At 50.0% G+C, this 18,318-nt stretch overlaps 1 protein-coding gene across 5 annotated transcripts in view; it reads left to right on the top strand.

Annotated features, from left to right (window-relative positions):
- SLC13A3 (solute carrier family 13 member 3) overlaps nucleotides 1-17,131 on the top strand; it is a 64,637-nt gene extending 47,506 nt beyond the window's left edge. For all 5 annotated transcript variants that reach the window (XM_036322580.1, XM_036322582.1, XM_036322581.1 and 2 more), the window contains 4 exons: nucleotides 1,361-1,473; nucleotides 9,797-9,958; nucleotides 12,733-12,870; nucleotides 15,407-17,131. In XM_036322580.1, the coding sequence (XP_036178473.1) occupies nucleotides 1,361-1,473; nucleotides 9,797-9,958; nucleotides 12,733-12,870; nucleotides 15,407-15,586 (593 nt within the window). In that variant the 3' untranslated portion in view covers nucleotides 15,587-17,131. The remainder of the gene's footprint in view (nucleotides 1-1,360; nucleotides 1,474-9,796; nucleotides 9,959-12,732; nucleotides 12,871-15,406) is intronic.
- The last annotated feature ends 1,187 nt before the right edge of the window (nucleotides 17,132-18,318 follow it).

Here is an 18,318-nt window from a genome sequence, read left to right as displayed (position 1 = left end):
TGATTCTTTGTGACTAGCTGCTTTTAATTAACATGATGGTTTTTAAGGATGAGCCATGTTGTAATAACATGAATCAATGCTACTTTTTTTAAAAAATCCTCACCAAAGGATATGGTGAGAGAAAGAGAGAGAGAGAGAGAGAGAGAGAGAGAGAGAGAGCGAGCAGTTGGTTGCCTCCCACACACACCCCGACTGGGGATTGAAACCACAACCTAGGTATGTGTCCCGACCAGAAACTGAACCCCAAACCTTTTGGTGTATGGGACAATGCTCCAACCAACTGAGCCAGGGCGGTACTTGTTATTCTTATTTGGGCAGATCTTCCCCCACCAGGCTACCTTGTAGCCTCATCGGTTCCTGACCAGCCTGTGGCCTGGCTGCTCTTGACCGGGTCCCGTCCAGGGTTCTGTCACCTGGGAGTGGGCTCATAGGACCTGAGCTTCCTCTCGGGCTGGGGCGGCGGGAAGGGCACCAGGACCTGGATGTCTGGTACCCCAGCTCTGTCCCTGATTTGCTGGGTGACCTCCCAGTGAGTCCCTGGATTCTCTGGGACTGGCTTTCCCGAGTAGGCCCCTTAGACACTTCTCGCCTCTGGCTTTCCTAGTGTACAGAACGGGGGTTGCAGGCTCCAATGCCTACAGGGAGGTGACATGTGTGGAGGCAGCGGATTGGGTGCAGGGCAATGTGTTTCAGGAAACAAGGCCCTCCCTGTTCATCATTCCTTTCACATTTTTGAAACAGAAAACAGTTTCTGTCTTACATGAAAATAGCAAGTGCCCAGCCCCGTGGAGAATAGGGATGCCCGTTCATGCATGTTTTGTCCATGGCTGCTTTGTGCCATCACGGCATCCTAGTTGCAACAGAGGCTGCAAAGCCTAAATTATCCGGTCCCTCACCCTTTACAGAAGTGTGCTGGCCCCTGTTCTGGCCACTGCACGCACCACCGCCTTTGAAAACCTAAAAACCATCCCATAGTTCCACGGGCCAAAGATTCCCATAGCTTTTTTCTCTCCTGAATAGCCTTCCTCTTTCCTTCCTCCCTTGCACATCCAGTTACAGAGAGAACCTTCTGCCCTGGGTGAGGATGAAAGTAACACTTGCCCAGAAGGACTGTGAGAGGCTGGGAGGGTGTCCTGGCGTGGAGGCCTGCTTCCAGGACACGCCCCAGCCGCGGGGCCCCCTGTTTTCATTCTGAATAGAGCAGGTGCCATGCCATGGTGGTGTGGGTTTTCCCCGGCAGCTCCAAAGTCAGATGCTAGAGCCAGATCGTGACTTCCTGGAGAACCCCGAGTGCCCCCACAAAGACAGGCCTGCAGGGAGCCGTGTCCCCTCAGAGTGAGTGTCTTCTCTCTCTGCCCAGCTCCCAACACAGAGACAAAGCCCCTGCTGACGTGGAAGAGGGCGGAGGAAACCATCCCCTGGAGCATCATCCTCCTCCTGGGAGGGGGCTTCGCCATGGCCAAGGCCTGCGAGGTAAGACGGGCAGGAGGGCTGCACGCCCGGGCGGCGTGGGCAGGTCCCAGTCCCAGCTGCAGGCGCAGCCGAAGGGCCGGAGACTCCATGGGCCCTGCAGACACCACCCCCTCCTTTGCCAATTAGGATAATCATAGTTCCCCTCTCAGTGCCCGGTGCTGAGGAGAAAGACAGGAGTAAGGTCTGATCTGGACCCTCAAGGAGCTCACAGTGGACTCGATACTATTGCCGGTACCAGTAACATCACGACTCGAGGGTTCTGTGAGCACAGGGGGCCACCACCACATACAGTGCTCGCCTTGTCCAGCGTGCTTTACATGCAGTAACTGCTTTAAACTTCCAAACAAGTCCGTGCGATCCATGCCATCGTTATTCCCATTCTATAGATTAGGAAATGGAGGCACGGAGAGGTAAAGTCACCTGCCCAAGGGCACACAGCTTTGTACTCCGGATTACGATCCAGGAAGTTTGACTCTAGAGTGTATGCTCTTAGCCACTATGATATAAATGTTAGGTACTTTTAATACTATTTATTCAATTAGTCATTAATGTTATTCCAGAGGGTTCTGTGAGCTCAGAGGCAGGGCTGGGACTAGAGTGAGGCGAGTGAGGCACCGGGGGTGCAGGATTTCCAGGAGGCGCTCACGCTCGGGGTCGTCAGCCCTGCTCAGAGGAAGTGCAGCCTCAGTGCCCACCATGTGTCATAGTGTATTACCTCACTGACCCCTCACAGGACCCTAGGGTCTAGGTCAGCCGTGGGCAAATTTTTTGACTCGAGGGCCACAATGGGTTCTTAAACTGGACCGGAGGGCCGGAACAAAAGCATGGATGGAGTGTTTGTGTGAACTAATATAAATTCAAAGTAAACATCATTACATAAAAGGGTACGGTCTTTTTTTTTTTAGTTTTATTCATTTCAAACGGGCCGGATCCGGCCCGCGGGCTGTAGTTTGCCCACGGCTGGTCTAGGTAATATTTTACCCCCATTTTCCAGGTAGGAAAACCGAGGCTCAAAGTTCTTACTCTGTGGGGTTGTTGGGAGTAATTAAAGATATGCTGATGCAATCCATAGCAAATAGGAAAAATTAAGCAACCCTCTTAAGATCATAACATCACACTCTGCTTAGGAGCTGAGGCTCAAACTCCTGTCCATGTAATTTCGGAGTCCAGGCTCCTAATGGCTCAGTTTCCAGGACTTCCCAAGTGCCAGGCACTGCTTGAAGCACTTTGCAAATACTGACTTTGTTCATCTTCATAAACACCACTGAAGGAAATGCTATTGCTGCCCCTTTTCAAAGATGAGGAAACAGAGGCACCTGACGCTAAATAGCTTGCCTGTGTTTGTGCAGACAGGTGGCAGGGCCAGGATTTGAACCCATAGCTGCTGCTGCTGCGCGCGCCACCTCCCAAATCCCTCCCTGTAAGCCCATGCATTTAAACCACACCCAGCTAAAGGTCCATCTGAAATTAAGGTAATGGAAACCTGAAACTACTCCTCAGATTGCTCTCTCTCTTTTTTTTAAAATATATTTTATTGATTTTTTACAGAGAGGAAGGGAGAGGAAGAGGAATACAGAGTTAGAAACATCGATGAGAGAGAAACATCGATTCAGCTGCCTCTTGCACACCCCCTACTGGGGATGTGCCCGAAACCCAGGTACATGCCCTTGACCGGAATCGAACCTGGGACCCTTCAGTCCGCAGGCCAACGCTCTATCCGCTGAGCCAAACCGGTTAGGGCAGATTGCTCTCTTTTTAAATTCAAATTTAAAATTTCAGATTCGAAGTGTTACAGTGCAAGTCACCCATTAAGGTATACACCAGTCAGAAGCCCAGGTCTGGGGACCCAAGTACCTGGATTCAAATCTCAGTTCTGTCACCCCTTTCGAGGGCCCTTTGGGCAAGTTCCTTAACCTCCCTGGGCACCAGTTTTCTCTCTATGAATCAGCTCGAAGTTCTTACTCTGGGGTTGTTGGGAGTCATTGAAGGAGGCATGCTGACGCAATCCATAGCAAACAGGAAGTGCTGAGGAGGCCCTGTGCATCCTCAGGCCACGCTCAGTGTAGGTTTTGCTTCCCGAAAGCAGGCTCTGAGGTCATTCGGTGACCTTGAGGGGTCACAATACAGCTGTGAGGCAGACCTGCGAAGCCTCCACCCACCCCACAGAGAGCGCCAAGCTGAGACGGCCCTTCAGAGATACCCCGTTGGTCAGGGATGGCCAGGCCTTTCCACCCTGGCTTCCCTCCGGCATCTGTGGATATGGCCTGCCGGGAGCAGGGGTGACCTTGAGCAAGGTAGCCTGGGGTCAGGGGCTGGCAGTGCAGGCTGTCCGCTGCCCGCACTCCCTGCACTGGGGCAACAAGGCCTTCAGGGAAGGCGGTCTGGGTAGCACACTTAGGTTCTCTACACAGCAACTCTTTTTGTGCAAACTATGTTTTCATTTTATTCTTTTCCCCCCAATAAATAACACAGTTACAATGGTACAGATTTCAAAAAGAGCAAAGGGATGGATGAGAAAAGGTATTATTGTTGTCTCCTTTTAAGGAATCCCAAAGACCAGAGAGGTTAACTGCCTGACTCTAGGTTACACAGCTCATTGGTAGCAGAGCTGGGTTTTGAACTGGTGTCTCTCTGATTCTTTTCACTACTGTCTTCTGCTGGAGCTGTATTAAGGAAGGCTTCCCAGAGGAAGTGACATGCTATCCAGGTCTTAAGAGGACCATGCAGTGCATTGGGAGAAAGAGTGGGCTGTGGAACCAGGCCATCCGGTTAGAGTCTTATATCTTCTACCTCTTAGCTGTGTGCCTTCATGTCGTCATCTACAAAATAGGAATTCAAATGGATCCCAGCTCACATGGCCAGGTAGCTCAGTTGGTTGGAGCATCGTCCCAATACATCAAGGTTGCAGGTTCGATATCCAGTCAGGGTAAATACAAGAAGCAACCAGTGAGTGCATACATAATTGGAACAACAAATTGGTCTCTCTCTCAAAAAAAAATAAAAATAAAAAATTAGCCCTAGCTGGTTTGGCTCAGTGGATAGAGCGTCGGCTTGTGGATTGAAGGGTCCCAGGTTTGATTCCAGTCAAGGGCACATGCCGGGGTTGCAGGCTTGATCCCCAGTGGGGGGCATGCAGGAGGCAGCTGATCAATGGTTCTCTCTCATCATTGATGCTTCCATCTCTCCCTCTCCCTTCCTCTCTGAAATCAATAAAAACATATTAAAACACACACACACACACACACACACACACACACAGATTCCATCTCATAGAGTTGTTGCAATTATTAAGTGAGCCTATTCATATGGAGAACTTAGCGCATAGCCAACATAGCTGGTTATTATGAGGGATGTTGGGGAAGAGGGGAATTCAGGATCAAGGATGACACAGAGGTTCTCACCCTGAGCAGCTCTGTGGAAAAAGATGTTTACTGAGATGCACCTATTCTGACCCCGAGGGAGGAGGCACAGGGTGACCCCACACCCCAGAGGCTTCTCTGAGCTCAGAGCTCTCTCAGGGGGGGATGGGCTGCAGGACCGCTGAGCATGCTGGGAGGCCAGCCTGGCCCCTGGCCTGGCCCCAGGCAGCAGGCTGGGATTTCTGTTCAAGGAGGGCTTTGTGTAGCCACTGCCCCTTTCCCCCAGCTCCTGCTGGTTCCATTCCCTCCCCAGGCAGCACAGCCTGCCCCGGAGGGACCAGAATGCTCACGGCACTTCCTGCTCCCTCGTCCCTGCCCAGTGCCCTTGCCAGGCCACAGTGGCCTCCTGTGGCTTAGAGGCCCTTGGATGGGACCCAGGGTGAGTCTGGCTGTGCGGACTCCCACATGCTGGCTCCGCAGGGCTGGAATCAGATCCCAGGGCTTACTCTGAACTTGGGCAACTCGCTTACACCCACTTAGTGCTCTCACCAGCTTTCTCCTGCTTCAGACTAAATCCATGGCGCCCCCTGAATTTAGACTCCAGGCTGAAGGCTCCCATTGGCCTACCCACCAGCCCCGTCAGCTCCCATCTGTCTCCTCTCATCCGCTCCACGCCAGTCCCATTGCCTCCTCAGCATTCCTCAGCCACACCATGTTCATTCGCACCCAGGACCTCCGGATGGCTTTCTCCCCACCAATTGCTCCCCCTGAGATCTCGGGGTCCTCACCCTTCAGGTCTCAGCTCCAAGGTCACCACCACAGAAGGGGCCTCCCGGCCAGCGTATCTAAAGGAGTCTCCCCACCAACACAGCCCTCTCCCTCTTACCACTCTGCTCACACTGCGTCTGCCCCTCAAAGGATCCCGGTCATTTGTTTGTTTACAGGTGTCTCTCTTGCTAGAATATAAGCTCTGCAAGGGCAAGAATCATATCTGTCTTATCCGCGTGTCCCCTGCTCACGGAATACACATTAGCTGGACAGGACCTAGCAGATGGGCGGTTTTGAGGACTGATGACAAGATGGATGTATGGAAAGTGCCCGGAGAGGGGTGATGCATTACCCACCTGGTGCTAACACGGGGGCCACTATCAACCTCACCACTTTTGTTGTTATTCTAATCTTACCGTCTCATGGATAAAAACCTGGCCTGATCCTGGCACCTTTGTGTGTAGTCTTTTAGTCTCCACCACAACAAACTTCTCTACAAATATATTGAGGGGATTGAGGCTCCATCCCCTCAGAGCGGAGTAGACACATGGTCTTCTTCCCGGTCCCTCATTTCCTGCCAGAGAGGATGTTTGTTGTTGTTGTTGTTAGTTTAATTGGAGAAAGTAGCCACTGAGGTGCTTACCAGCCAGACTGTGAGCTCAAAATTCCAATCCTGGGGCAAGTCATCTGACCTAATTGGCAAATCACATCTTCTTGGTGCCCCAGTTTCTTCAACCACAAAAATGGAGAGAATTCTACGCCTTACCTCCTGGGGTTGCCATGAAGATTAAATACGTTAATGTTCGCAAAATGCTTACAAGTGAGCCCAACACAGAGTAAACACTGTAGGTGTTGTTAAGTAAAATAACTAAAAATAAATCACATCCAGGGCTTACTGTGACACCGGAACTACTTCTACGAGTGCTTGTTTAATCCTTACCACAGCCCCTTGAAGAAATCGAGGGCCAGAGCGGTACCCTGGTATGAATGTTCACCTCATGTATGCAGCCTTCTCTTGTTTCCTTCTTTTAATCAAATTCACTGGCTCTCTCTACCTAAGAATTATTATACAGAGGTGCACACCCACAGCTGAACCTACTATGTGCTATGAGTGTTGTAAGAGATTTTCAAGGGTGTTTTCCATTGAAGTTTCAATGTTAAGCATTTCAGTTAGACCAGTGGTTCTCAACCTTGGCTGCACATTAGAATCACCTGGGAATCTTTTTAAAATCCTGATTTCTGGGCCTCATCCTCTGGAAATTCTATTTCTTTGTTATGGGATGGGGCCAGAACATTAGTAACAAAGAAACAGAATTTCCGGAGGATGAGGCCCAGAAATCAGGATTTTAAAAAGATTCTCAGGTGATTCTAATGTGCAGCCAAGGTTGAGAACCACTGACTTAGACCATACACCCTCCTTGTAAGATGCGACCCTACTGTTATCACAGAGATCTAGAAGAGGGCCTGGTGGAAGCAGGACAGGAGGAGGAAGAGGGGAGCACTGTCCTGCCTGCTCAGCCTCCCTCTCCCATCCTGCAACGTGACCTCAGGCCTCTCTTGGCATTTCCGAGGATCGTAAAGACACAACTTGACAACCACTGCCCTGGGTGATTTCTGGGTGTTCTGCTGCCTCTGGCATCTCCTGACTTGGTGCTACTAATGACAGCTGGCATGCCCTGGGCATAGATGCCCAAGCCCTTCACTAAATGCTTTAGGGATGAGCTCTTTTTCTTCCAATAATAACCATCTGGGACAAGTAGTGTTATATCCCCATTTTACAGATAAGGACATTGAGGCACAGAGAGGTTAAGTTACTTGGCCAGGATGACACAGCCAGAAAGGATTAAGATGGAGAACAGACTTAGTCTCACTCCAGAGCCCTTTCTCCTTGCCCTCTGGCCTTTCCGCTTTGACCTTGCCTATTGCTGATCCCAGAGTCCCAGGACACTGCGGGGCTTTGTGATTCCGAGGAAACAGAGCTGCTGATTCCGAGGGGACTGGGAGTGGGCAGGTGAGGCCCTTAGGAGTCCCCAAGAGAACCCCAGGCACTTGGAGGCTCTCCTCTCTCACGAAGCTGCCAGACCTCCCTGTGGCTATGGAGGCTGAGCCACGTTGGGACGTTGGCTGGAAGCCCATCACCCAGAGGTCTGGCTACGGGGAAGTTCTTGACTTCTCATTCATCCAAGTCATTAATATTCCCTCTCTCCAGCCTCTTTCCGTTGAATGGCACACACTGCTGTCCATCTCTTTGCCAAAGCCGTGGCCTCTGGGAAAAACCAGCGGCCCATTTTTTCTGTGAAGGCTGCCCGGGGCCAGGGGAGAAGCGGGGGCCTCGACACTGCCATGTGCCATACTTTCTAGGCCATCAGACAAGCAGTGCAGATGTAAAAGAAACCTCAATTTTACACAGTCTCTTTCAAGGCAAGTTGTAGGGACACGTGTACTATTTTATTTATGGAAAAACAGGGCGCTGTGTTCTAGAATCCATCATGAAATTTTAAGTTTGGGATAAGCAGTAGATTTTCTATTAAACATAAAAGAAATGTGTATAGTTTCTTTGATAAAGCAGAGTGTATTGGTACCAGATGGCACGGGGTGATAAAAGGGCTGTGGTAGACATACACTTGATTCTAGAAGGCAGGGGACTAACCCAACTCTGCCTTGGCCAACATCTAAGCCTCTGGTTTTGTTATCTTTGTTAAAAATGAAAACAAAAAACAACCTGTGGGTTTTTTTGAGATGTTGCTGCATGGCACCACCAGGGGGGCAAAAGAGAGCACAAATTTTACATCTTCAGCTTTGCGGCTTTGGGGTCCTAATGAAGGTGTTCTGGACGCCTGGTAGTTTAGGATACATTTGATGATAGGAGGGAGTAGCTGGGGAGAGTATACATACTGTACACTTGTAAATGGAGTCATTCCCGGAGAACTCCTGGAAAGAGCTGGGGATGATTCTGCAGAATAGATGGCAGCGTGGAGTCTGGGGCCAGGGAGGGAACCCTCTAACTCAGTGGTTCTCAACCAGTGGGTCGTGACTCCTTTGGGGGTCGAACGGCCCTTTCACAGGGGTCACCTAAGACCATTGGAAAACACATATATGATTACATATTGTTTTTGTGATTAATCACTATGCTTTCATTATGTTCAGCTTGTAACAATGAAATTGGGGGTCACCACAACATGAGGAACTGTATTAAAGGGTCGTGGCATTAGGAAGGTTGCGAACCACTGCTCTAACCAGTCCTTTCTCCGTCCTGTTGGGCTCTGGTGAGCTCCGGGCATGCCCTTCACTGAGAGGGGCCGTGGCAGACTGGTGTTCCCGAGGGAGCTCTGCAGGAGCACGTTAGCTCACAGAGGCGCATGGCCCTACGTGTGAAATGCATCCCAGCCATGACGTTTGGCGACTGAGGACATCACAGAAACTTTGCCAGGCTCACACTGCTCCTCCGTGACGCAGGGACAAGTGTCCACCTCATGGGATGGTTGGGAGGACTCAGGGAGCTAATGTATGCAGGTGTCTCGCACCCTATAGAGCCACATTAATGGTGATTGTTATGATAATGAATAATACAATGTTAACAGCGTTAATATTTGTGATCATTGTAATAAACATCCTTTTTATTGATCATAAATATCTACTATTTATAATCATATTGACAGTGTCATATTTAATAGATACTTGATACATGTTTTATATGACATGTGATATAGAGTATATCTTCTATATATTATACATTTGATGCATATTAATAGATAACAATCACAAGGTTAATGTTTTGTGCAATATTTATGTTCATATCATTTTAATTCGTTACTGTCATTGGAGGAATGAGGAGATTTATCATGGAGGATCCAAGTCCCCTCTCCCATTCCAGTTGGAGCTTAAGGTGCTAGACCCAAGTGAATTGTCTAGAGAACCAAATGGGTTAGTTGAGGATCCAAGGCTTTGAGTCCCGGGCCTATAGCGTACGAAACAGAGAAGAGCTCAAGAAGCAGAGATGCTCATTCAAGTCCAGGCTCCATGTGTGACCTCGGACATGTCACTAACCGCGCTGACCCTCAGACTCCCCATCTACGAAGGGATCATTGCCATCATTGTGATTGATCCCAACCCTCCCCCCTGGGCCAGCCCTCAGGGGTGGCACTGGGGTGGACTGGGTGTGAAGAGGTGCCCTCGCTCCTCCCCTCCCCCCGCAGCAGTCCGGGCTGTCGTTGTGGATCAGCGATCAGCTGCACCCGTTGGAGAACGTGTCTCCCGCGCTGGCCGTCTTCATCATCACCTGCGTCGTCATCTTCTTCACCGAGTTTGCCAGCAACACGGCCACCATCATCATCTTCCTGCCCGTCATGTCAGAGCTGGTGAGGGCCCTTCTGGGAATGCGGGGGAGGCAAGGAGGAGCACCCGTCCCTCCAACCACCCAGGTCAGAAACCTCTCCCCTGCTGGCGGGGTCTCCCGCAGGCAGCCCCAGGAGTCACTGCTCTCTTCCAAAATGTGTGAATGTGGCAGAACCCAGATTCCAAGAAAAAATACTGTGGAGTTTTTTTCTTTAAAAAAATGCATTATCAAAGTAAATATTTTTAAAGTGACCAAATGGCCTTCTTTGGAAAGTTTTCTAGGAAGATATAATTTCCAGGTTTGGATTAAGCAGAAGTAGAAAGTCTGACTAGTCCAATAACCACAGGAGGAACTCTGATGATAGCAAAGCTCTAGCCTCCCTGTAAACCCGGGCTCCTTGGCACCACTGACATGTGGGGTAAGTGGTGGGGACAGCCTTGTGCACAGCAGAGTGTTTAGCGGCACCCCTAGCCCCTACCCGCTAGATACCAATAGCGCCCCCTCTAAATCGTGACCATCACAAATGTGTCCAGACATTGCCAAGTGTCGCCGGGAGGGATACTCATCCCCTGCGGAGAACCACTGCTTTAAAGGTCACCAGTCCTGGAGGGCTGGCGAGGTGAGAGCTGGAGCCTTCAAGGAGCAGAGAGTTCTCAACTTGCCCAAAGCGTTTCGGAGCACAGACAGGCAGAGAAAGCCATCCCACCCACGTGTCAGGTTAGCAAGACCCCAAAATCAAACGCAAACCAGGGGAGAAAAATGTCCTAACTCGACCTCGTGTGTAAATAAAGATGCAAATAGCAAAACGAATCCAGGATCATGTGCCAAGAACAACATATCATGGACAAGAAGAGTTTACACTTGGGATTTCAAAACTGATTATCCTGAGTTTTACATTTGAATAGATTAAAGGGGTGTTATTACCTCAGCGTAACCCCACATCTAGAGAATTAAGTCAATGTTGTGAGTATATGCTTTGTATGCAAACAGTGACAGACCAGGCACTCGTCTGAACCACTTTGTTTTTCTTTGCTTACTTAGGCATCCTATATAATAAAAGGCTAATACGCAAATTGACCAAATGGCAGAACAACCGGTCACTATGATGTGCACTGACCACCAGGGGGCAGACACTCAACATAGGAATTGCCCACTGGTGGTCAGTGCACCAGAATCCGGGCTCATGGCTGGCGAGCACAGCGGTGGTGGCAGGAGCCTTTCCCGCCTCCGTGGCAACACTAAGGATGTCCAGCTAATGGCTTAGGCTCACTCCCCCCAGGGAGCGGGCCTAAGCCGTCAGTTGAACATCCCCTAAGGGCTCCTAGACTGTGAGAGGGTGCAGGCTGGGCTCAGGGACCCCCCCCCCAAGTGCACGAATTTCGTGCACTGGGCCTCTAGTCAATTATAATAGAGATCATGCTGTATTTCTATACACAAGGAAACACTCTGTTCTTTGTCAATGACCGGAGAATATTCCATTAGTATCGATAGTTGTCGATTTGTTTAAGCACCTGCTTCCAGGCTTTGCTATTATCCAGCAAGGCTTCCTGGAACTTTTCCTGTCTGTACACTTTGGATGACATCTGGAGATACTTGCAGCATTGATCCCTGGATGAAAGAGCCCGGACACTCAGTTTTGTTAGATGTGGGTAAATTGCCCTCCAAAGTGAATGGGCCACTTCACACTGGCACCTGCCATGTAGGGTGGGGTCTCCCTCCCCTGGCTGAGTGTGATGGGATTGAATCAGGACTTTCCCCAGTATCTGAGGGATCTGGCCATTGAGAGAGATGGAGGGTGGGAGGGTGGGAGGGAAGAGGGAGCTTACAGCCTTTTACTGGAGAAGACACTAGCAAAGGACACATTCTTCCAGATGATGCTTATCATCAAAATCAAAACATCTGACACACAAGGGGTTGATTTTAGCACCTTTGAGAAAACATATATCCTCTAGGTTGCAAAAATTCCCTAAAGGGACCCAAGATGTCCTACCTTAAAATAAAATGCTGCAGAAGTAATTGACATGGATTGTAGGCGAATATGTCGTTGGAGAGAGGTGAAGAACCAGCGGCCCACTGACTGAGGCCAACCCACAGACACGTTTGACCCCCAGTCTTAGACGTTTGGAAATGTTTGCCAACAGCTGCCATCTTGAGCTCTCCTTATCCCTGAAGTCCAGTGAGGCCCCAACCCAAGGGGCCCCGACTCCAACTGTTAGGACCAGGTAGAGGGCTTGCTATTTTAGTAAAAGCCGAAAGATTTATGCGATCTGAAGAGAAACCAGAGTATGAGCTTGCTATTTTAGAGCATCTGCTTCACCTGGGACCTTGTCAGACATGCAGATTCTTGGGGCCACCCCAGGCCTGCTGAGTCAGCAGCTCTGGGTAAGTGGGGGCCAGCCCGCTGAGCTTTAACAAGCCTCGGTGGCTCCTGCGCGCTCAGATCGGAGGCGTGTCCTAGGCACATCTCCCCAGCCCAGCCTCCCTGGTGACCCTGCAGTGCGGCCCCAGAATGTCACTGACCTTGAGAATGTCTTCTCCGTCTCTCCCTTGGTCTGACTCTCGCCTTCTGTCCGTTTCTGTGTATTGTATCTCTCATTTCTGCGTGTTCGTATATCTGGTTTCTCATTGTCTCTACATCTGTCTTCTCATTTGTCTTGACTGCGCACGCTCACGCTGCCTTTCTCTATCCCTGTGTCTTTGTCTCTCTTTCTGTCTCTAAATCTGTCTCCGTGTTGCTCTCCCTCCAACTGTCTCTACCTCTTGTGTCTTTGTCTCACCACCCCCTCCTGAGCCCAGGCCATCCGCCTGAAAGTGCACCCCCTGTACCTGATGATCCCTGCCACAGTGGGCTGCTCCTACGCCTTCATGCTCCCGGTCTCGACGCCCCCCAACTCAATTGCCTTCGCCACTGGACACTTGCTGGTCAAAGACATGGTAAGCCTGGGCATTTTCTTCTTCTTTTTTTTTTTTTTTAAAAAAAATAAGTTTTTATTGATTTCAGAAAGAGGAATGACGGGAGAAATAGAAATATCCATGAGAGAGAAACATCAACATCCACTGGCTGCCTCCTGCATGCCCCCTGCTGGAGATGGGGCCCACAACCCAGGCACATGCCCTGATGGGGAATTGAACCAGCGACCTCTTGGTGCGTGGGTTGATGCTCAACCACAGAGCAACTCTGGCCAGGCAAGTCTGGGCATTTTCTAGCAGAGCCCAGAGAGGTGGGTGGACACAGGTGGTGGGCTAGGCAGCTGGGCAGGGCTCCTGCTCCCCCAGCCACCATCCCCCAATTTCTATGTAAGTCATTCTGAGTGAGGCCAGGAAGATATATTTTAGCAAACACTCTGTTTAGACAACTTCCGGAAACACTGCTTAAGTGATTGCTTTCCAAAGTTTGCTTTGGGGACAAGGGACTTTCCCCTCTCTGTGCTTGCTTTTTGGGCCAACTGCACTGTGCCCAGCATCTTTAGGGAGGAGAAATGCCAGTCCACACCCTGGGACTTGGGTGGCCTCAATGCCTGGCCAGCTGAGGAGTGTGGCAGAAGCCCCCAGAGTTGGGGGGGGAGGGGTTTCCAGCTTTCAGCAGGGCTCAACTATGGGGCAGTGTGTTCCCTCTTCCCCATGCTCCCTGCTACACCCGCCCCTCCCACCCTCTCCTCTCCTCCTACCTCCTGCTGCCTCTTCCCCCTCCACCCCCACCTGGGCCTGGGGCGTTTGGACGCTCAGAATGTAAATAACTCATCCTAAACTGGTGCACCCCAGGGGTGATGTGCTTAACCAGTTCAGGATGCTGGCTTCCAGGCTCAGGGACTCAGCAGGATGAGTGGCCAGAGAACCAGAGTGAGAGGCAGAAAGCGATCCAGAGCAAACAGTGTCACACACAGGTGTTAACTAACTACGTAACTCAAGTGGAACTAAGCAGGCATTTGAGCCAGGTTCCCTGGACCCTGGCGAAGGAAGACCCCACCCTCCTCCCAGCTCCCCCAAAGCTTTGGACTCCTTCTAATCCTCCACACTTGTCAGGGGCTTTAAGACTCCCTAGAACAGAGGCAGCCAGCACAGCGGTTTCCTGGCCTATGCCCTTTTCATGAACCATCTGGGGAAATACTCATTTCACAATTTTGCTAAATCAACTTACATTTTTTAAAAACTTAAATAAGAGCCCTGGACAGTGTTTCTCAGTGGTTGGAGCATCAGCCCACGCACCAAAAGGTCACACCTGGGTTAAATCAATCCCAGCCCAGGTTGGGGCAGCAAGCGGGAGGCAACCAATGGATGTGTCTCTCTCATCTCTCTTCTCTCTTTCTCTCCCCACCTTCCTTCCCTCCCTTCCACGTTCTCTAAAAATCAATGACAAAATCTCCTCAGATGAAGATTAGCAAAATCAAACAAACAAAAAACCTTAAATAACAGTATTTAAAAAGAAAAGTTACCAATGTACATGTAAATGGAAAACCAGTAATGCATGCCATTGATGGCAAGTCTAAAAATACATGCAAAGGGGGAAAAAGCAAAATAATGAAATTCTCCCCAATTACAGTTGCCTGGAGAAGGGTCTTGTTAAAAAAAGAAAGTGGAAGCCTGGCAAGTGTGGCTCAGTGGTTGAGCATTAACCTAAGTCCAGGAGATCACCATTCGATTCCCGATCAGGGCACATGACTGGGTTGTGGGCTCAAGCCCCAGTAGGGGGCGTGCAGGAGGCAGCCAATCAATGATTCCCTCTCATCATTGATATTTCTATCTCTCTCCCTCTCCTTTCTTCTCTGAAAGTAACAAAAATATATTTAAGAAAAAGCGGGGGCGGGGGGTGGGGGGCAGTGGGAGAAGAGGAGAGAAGCGTTAAGGAAGGGCATGGTAGCCCCTGAAGCAGACTTGCTCTGAGGAAGCGATTTGAAAAGCAACCTAAAGGGAGTAATTTTCTCACGGCTGGATGCTAGGGCGGAACAAACAGAAAACTGAGCTGGGAAACAGGTGTTTTCAGCCCGTGTTTGGACTGCATAGTATGAGAGTCAGCCTGGGGAGGGAGCAAGTGGGCAACTCTTTCCAGCTGTTTGAAGAGGTAAACATTTCCAGGAGAAAAAATCTTCCCAGTAAACAATTATAGCCTTAACTGTTGTGCGGGGTGGGGGGGGAGGGGGCGAGGAGGTGATTTAATGATCAGATCAGACTATTTTCAAGTTGTGTAGCCTTAAATAAGCCAACTTCTCTGAGCCTCATTTTCCTCTTCTGTAAAATATGAATAATAATAATAACCCTTATAGGGCTGCTTTCAGGGTTAAATGACCCTATGACAGCTGCATGGCACAGTACCTGGCCCCTATAAGCCACTCAATGAATGAGGACATTTGAGGGACAGCCTAGGGTGTGTAAAGATGGGAGGGTCTTGGGCATCCACCGAGCTGGGTTTGGGTGAATGACTTTGGGGTTTTTCCATGTATACAATGGGCCTCGAGTCTGTGTTCTATTTCAGGTGCGGACAGGCCTCCTGATGAACCTGATGGGCATCATGATACTCAACATGGCCATCAATACTTGGGCACAGCCCATCTTCCAACTGGGCTCCTTCCCGGACTGGGCCCAAGACCACTTAACCAATGTCACGGGAAAGCCACCCTCATTGGTGGCCAACGACACGTTACTTGCCCTCTGAGTCCTCCTTGGAGACTCTGGGCCGGGCCCTCCCAGAAGGCTTTACCAGTACCTGCTCTTAGGATCAGACAGGGTGATCAAGCAATTCTCTGTGATCCAGTAGGCAACACGCAAGGGTAACCTCCGGTGGTCCACTTGGGTCAGCAAGTTCATTACCTAGGACACCTTCTCCTCGCTCATGCAGCTCAGGACTCAGATATTTCCCAGATCTCAAGCTCCTTTATCTCTGAGCTGGACTGTGGTTAGGATGCAAGAGGGCCCAACTCCAGCAACAATAAATAAATCTAGAATTGCATTTGTCTTGAACAGTTGGGGTGGGAATCTATCCATCCCCAAGGGCACAGTGAACATTCCCCACTGACTACTGTAGGTTGCACTCTGGACACACCATCTCGCCTTTAGGGGCCACCTTCCTTGGAGACCTGTCCCAGCTGCTCACAGCTGATACATGTTCACTTCAGTGGGTGCCTGTTCTGCACCAGTTGTTTGACTATTTCCCCTATTGAAACCCAGCAGCCAGGGGAATTTTCAACCCATGGAGCCAGGGGGAAGGGGAGAAGGGGTCAGAAGGGACAGATGGCCTCCTGAGGACACGGAGACTTGCAGAGCCTCCTTCCTGCTTCTCCGAGCTCCCAAGCACACGAGGGGAGTTCTAGAACCCCCGCTGACATCTCTACCTAAGCTGTTATGATTCTGTTCAATCTGATTCACTGTGGCCATATTTCTGGAGTTGGGCCAAGCCTGGGCCCTGCCCTCTTGCAGGTGACTCATGGCTCCTCCAGCCAGAACCCACCTGCCTGTGGCCCGCAGAGGCCCGTGTGGCTGCTGGCTGCTGGTTACTCCGCAGCTGGTTCCAACCCTACCCCAACTGGCAAGGATGTTTGATTAGCAAAGACCATATTTTCCAGGGAGGAGAGGAAAGTCAAGAGAGAAACTGGGGACTTGCAAAGGGCCAGGGTGACATGTCGCAAGCAGGCCAAGTATCACAATCCTCTTTCCAGACAGGGCCACTGAGACTTCCCGAGAGCCAGTGGCTGGCGGGCTCTCCTCGGGGATTCCGTCACTGCTGGCTTCAAGCAGAAGTATCTGGGCATCTCCAGTGAACAACACAGTCCGGGGCCCTGCGGATGCTCAGCAAGTGTCTGTGGAACGAGTGGCCCGGCATTAGCATAGATAGCACCGGCAAAGGCACCCCGAGGGCCCCAGAGCCTCACCTCTCCCCTTCCTGCACCTCCGAGGGATGAGGTTCCCTGAGCAGCAGCCTGGGCCTGGAAGGCAGTCCCCAGAGACTGAACTCACCCGCAGTACAGCAGGAGTGAGTCATGGATGTTTCCCTGGAAGCAGGCTCCTTCCCAACTGAGTAGAATGTCAGTATTTAGTCACAGTTACAGCCCCGGGGGTGAGGAGTGGGAGAAGGTGTGTTCCCTGTGGGACAGGGCAGGAGAGAAGTGCATTCACAGAGAAACCCATGGAACTTATAACCAGATGAACTGTGATTTCAAGTACTTCTGATTGAAAATGCTATAAAATAAAGGATGTTAATCAACACTGGCCCTTTAGATTTTTTTTGCTGTTCTGGGCATCGAAGAGCTTCAAAGCCCCAAATTCCTGAGAAGGGAGTTTCACAGAATTGATTTCCCTGATCTCACTTTCTTACTGCTCTCTGCTCTACTCCAGCCACATACGCAACACCTTCTGCCTCAGGGCCTTTGCACATGCTGTTTCCTCTGCCCAGAACCCTTTGCTCCCAAATATACTAGTACACTGGTTTCTTCGCCTGGTCTACCTCTGGCGGCACAGGCAGAGAGAACACTGAGTGTGGAGGGCAAACAGAAAAGGGGTCATGGAAGGTTTAAATCATATTAGAGCTTGCAACTAGCAGTCCCCAGGATTGCCTCCAGCCCACAGGTTCTTCCCCCCCTTCCCCTTCCCCGCTTCCGTGAGTTTTAAACTATTGATTTATTGCTAACATTTTCAATTCAGGAGATTTCACATTAAAACCTGGATTTATGCTTCTCCTGGAAAGGAAAATACCAGATCATATTGCTATCTGGCAACAATTGTTTGGAGTTGAGTAATTGTGGTGGGAGAACTTAAGTTGGAAGGTGAACCTCTGGTTTGCCACAGTTCCCACCACTCCTTAATGTACGACACCGGCTCCCTTCATTAGACTCTGGCACTTTCCTGGCTTCTGAAGGCATTTGTGTCTATGACTCCTGAGCAACATGACCTAGGGCAGTGGTTCTCAACCTTCCGGCCCTTTAAATACAATTCCTCATGTTGTGACCCAACCATAAAATTATCTTCGTTGCTATTGCATAACTGTAATGTTGCTACTGTTATGAATCGTCATGTAAATATCTGATATGCAGGATGGTCTTAGGCGACCCCTGTGAAAGGGTCGTTCGACCGCCAAAGGGCTGGAGACCCACAGGTTGAGAACCACTGACCTAGAAGGTCCATTTTAGCTTTCGTTCACAGTTTCTAATGACCTAGAGCAGTGCTCACAGTAGAACTTTCTGTGGTGCTGGAAATGGTCTATATCTGCCTTATAGGGTACGGTAGCCACTTGCAACCCAAGTGTGGCTAATTGGAATTGAGATGGGCGGTCAGTATAAAACACACACCGATTTTAATAACTTAGTACAAAAAAGTGAATGCAAAATATCCTATTAACACATATTGACGACATGTTTAAAGGATATTATTTTGGATATATTAGGTTGAGTAAAA

This window comes from Myotis myotis, unplaced genomic scaffold (assembly GCF_014108235.1).
Source record: "Myotis myotis isolate mMyoMyo1 unplaced genomic scaffold, mMyoMyo1.p scaffold_m19_p_9, whole genome shotgun sequence".
Classification (NCBI taxonomy): domain Eukaryota; kingdom Metazoa; phylum Chordata; class Mammalia; order Chiroptera; family Vespertilionidae; genus Myotis; species Myotis myotis.
Note: the sequence above shows the minus strand (reverse complement) of the source record. Positions and strands in the feature narration are given on the sequence as shown.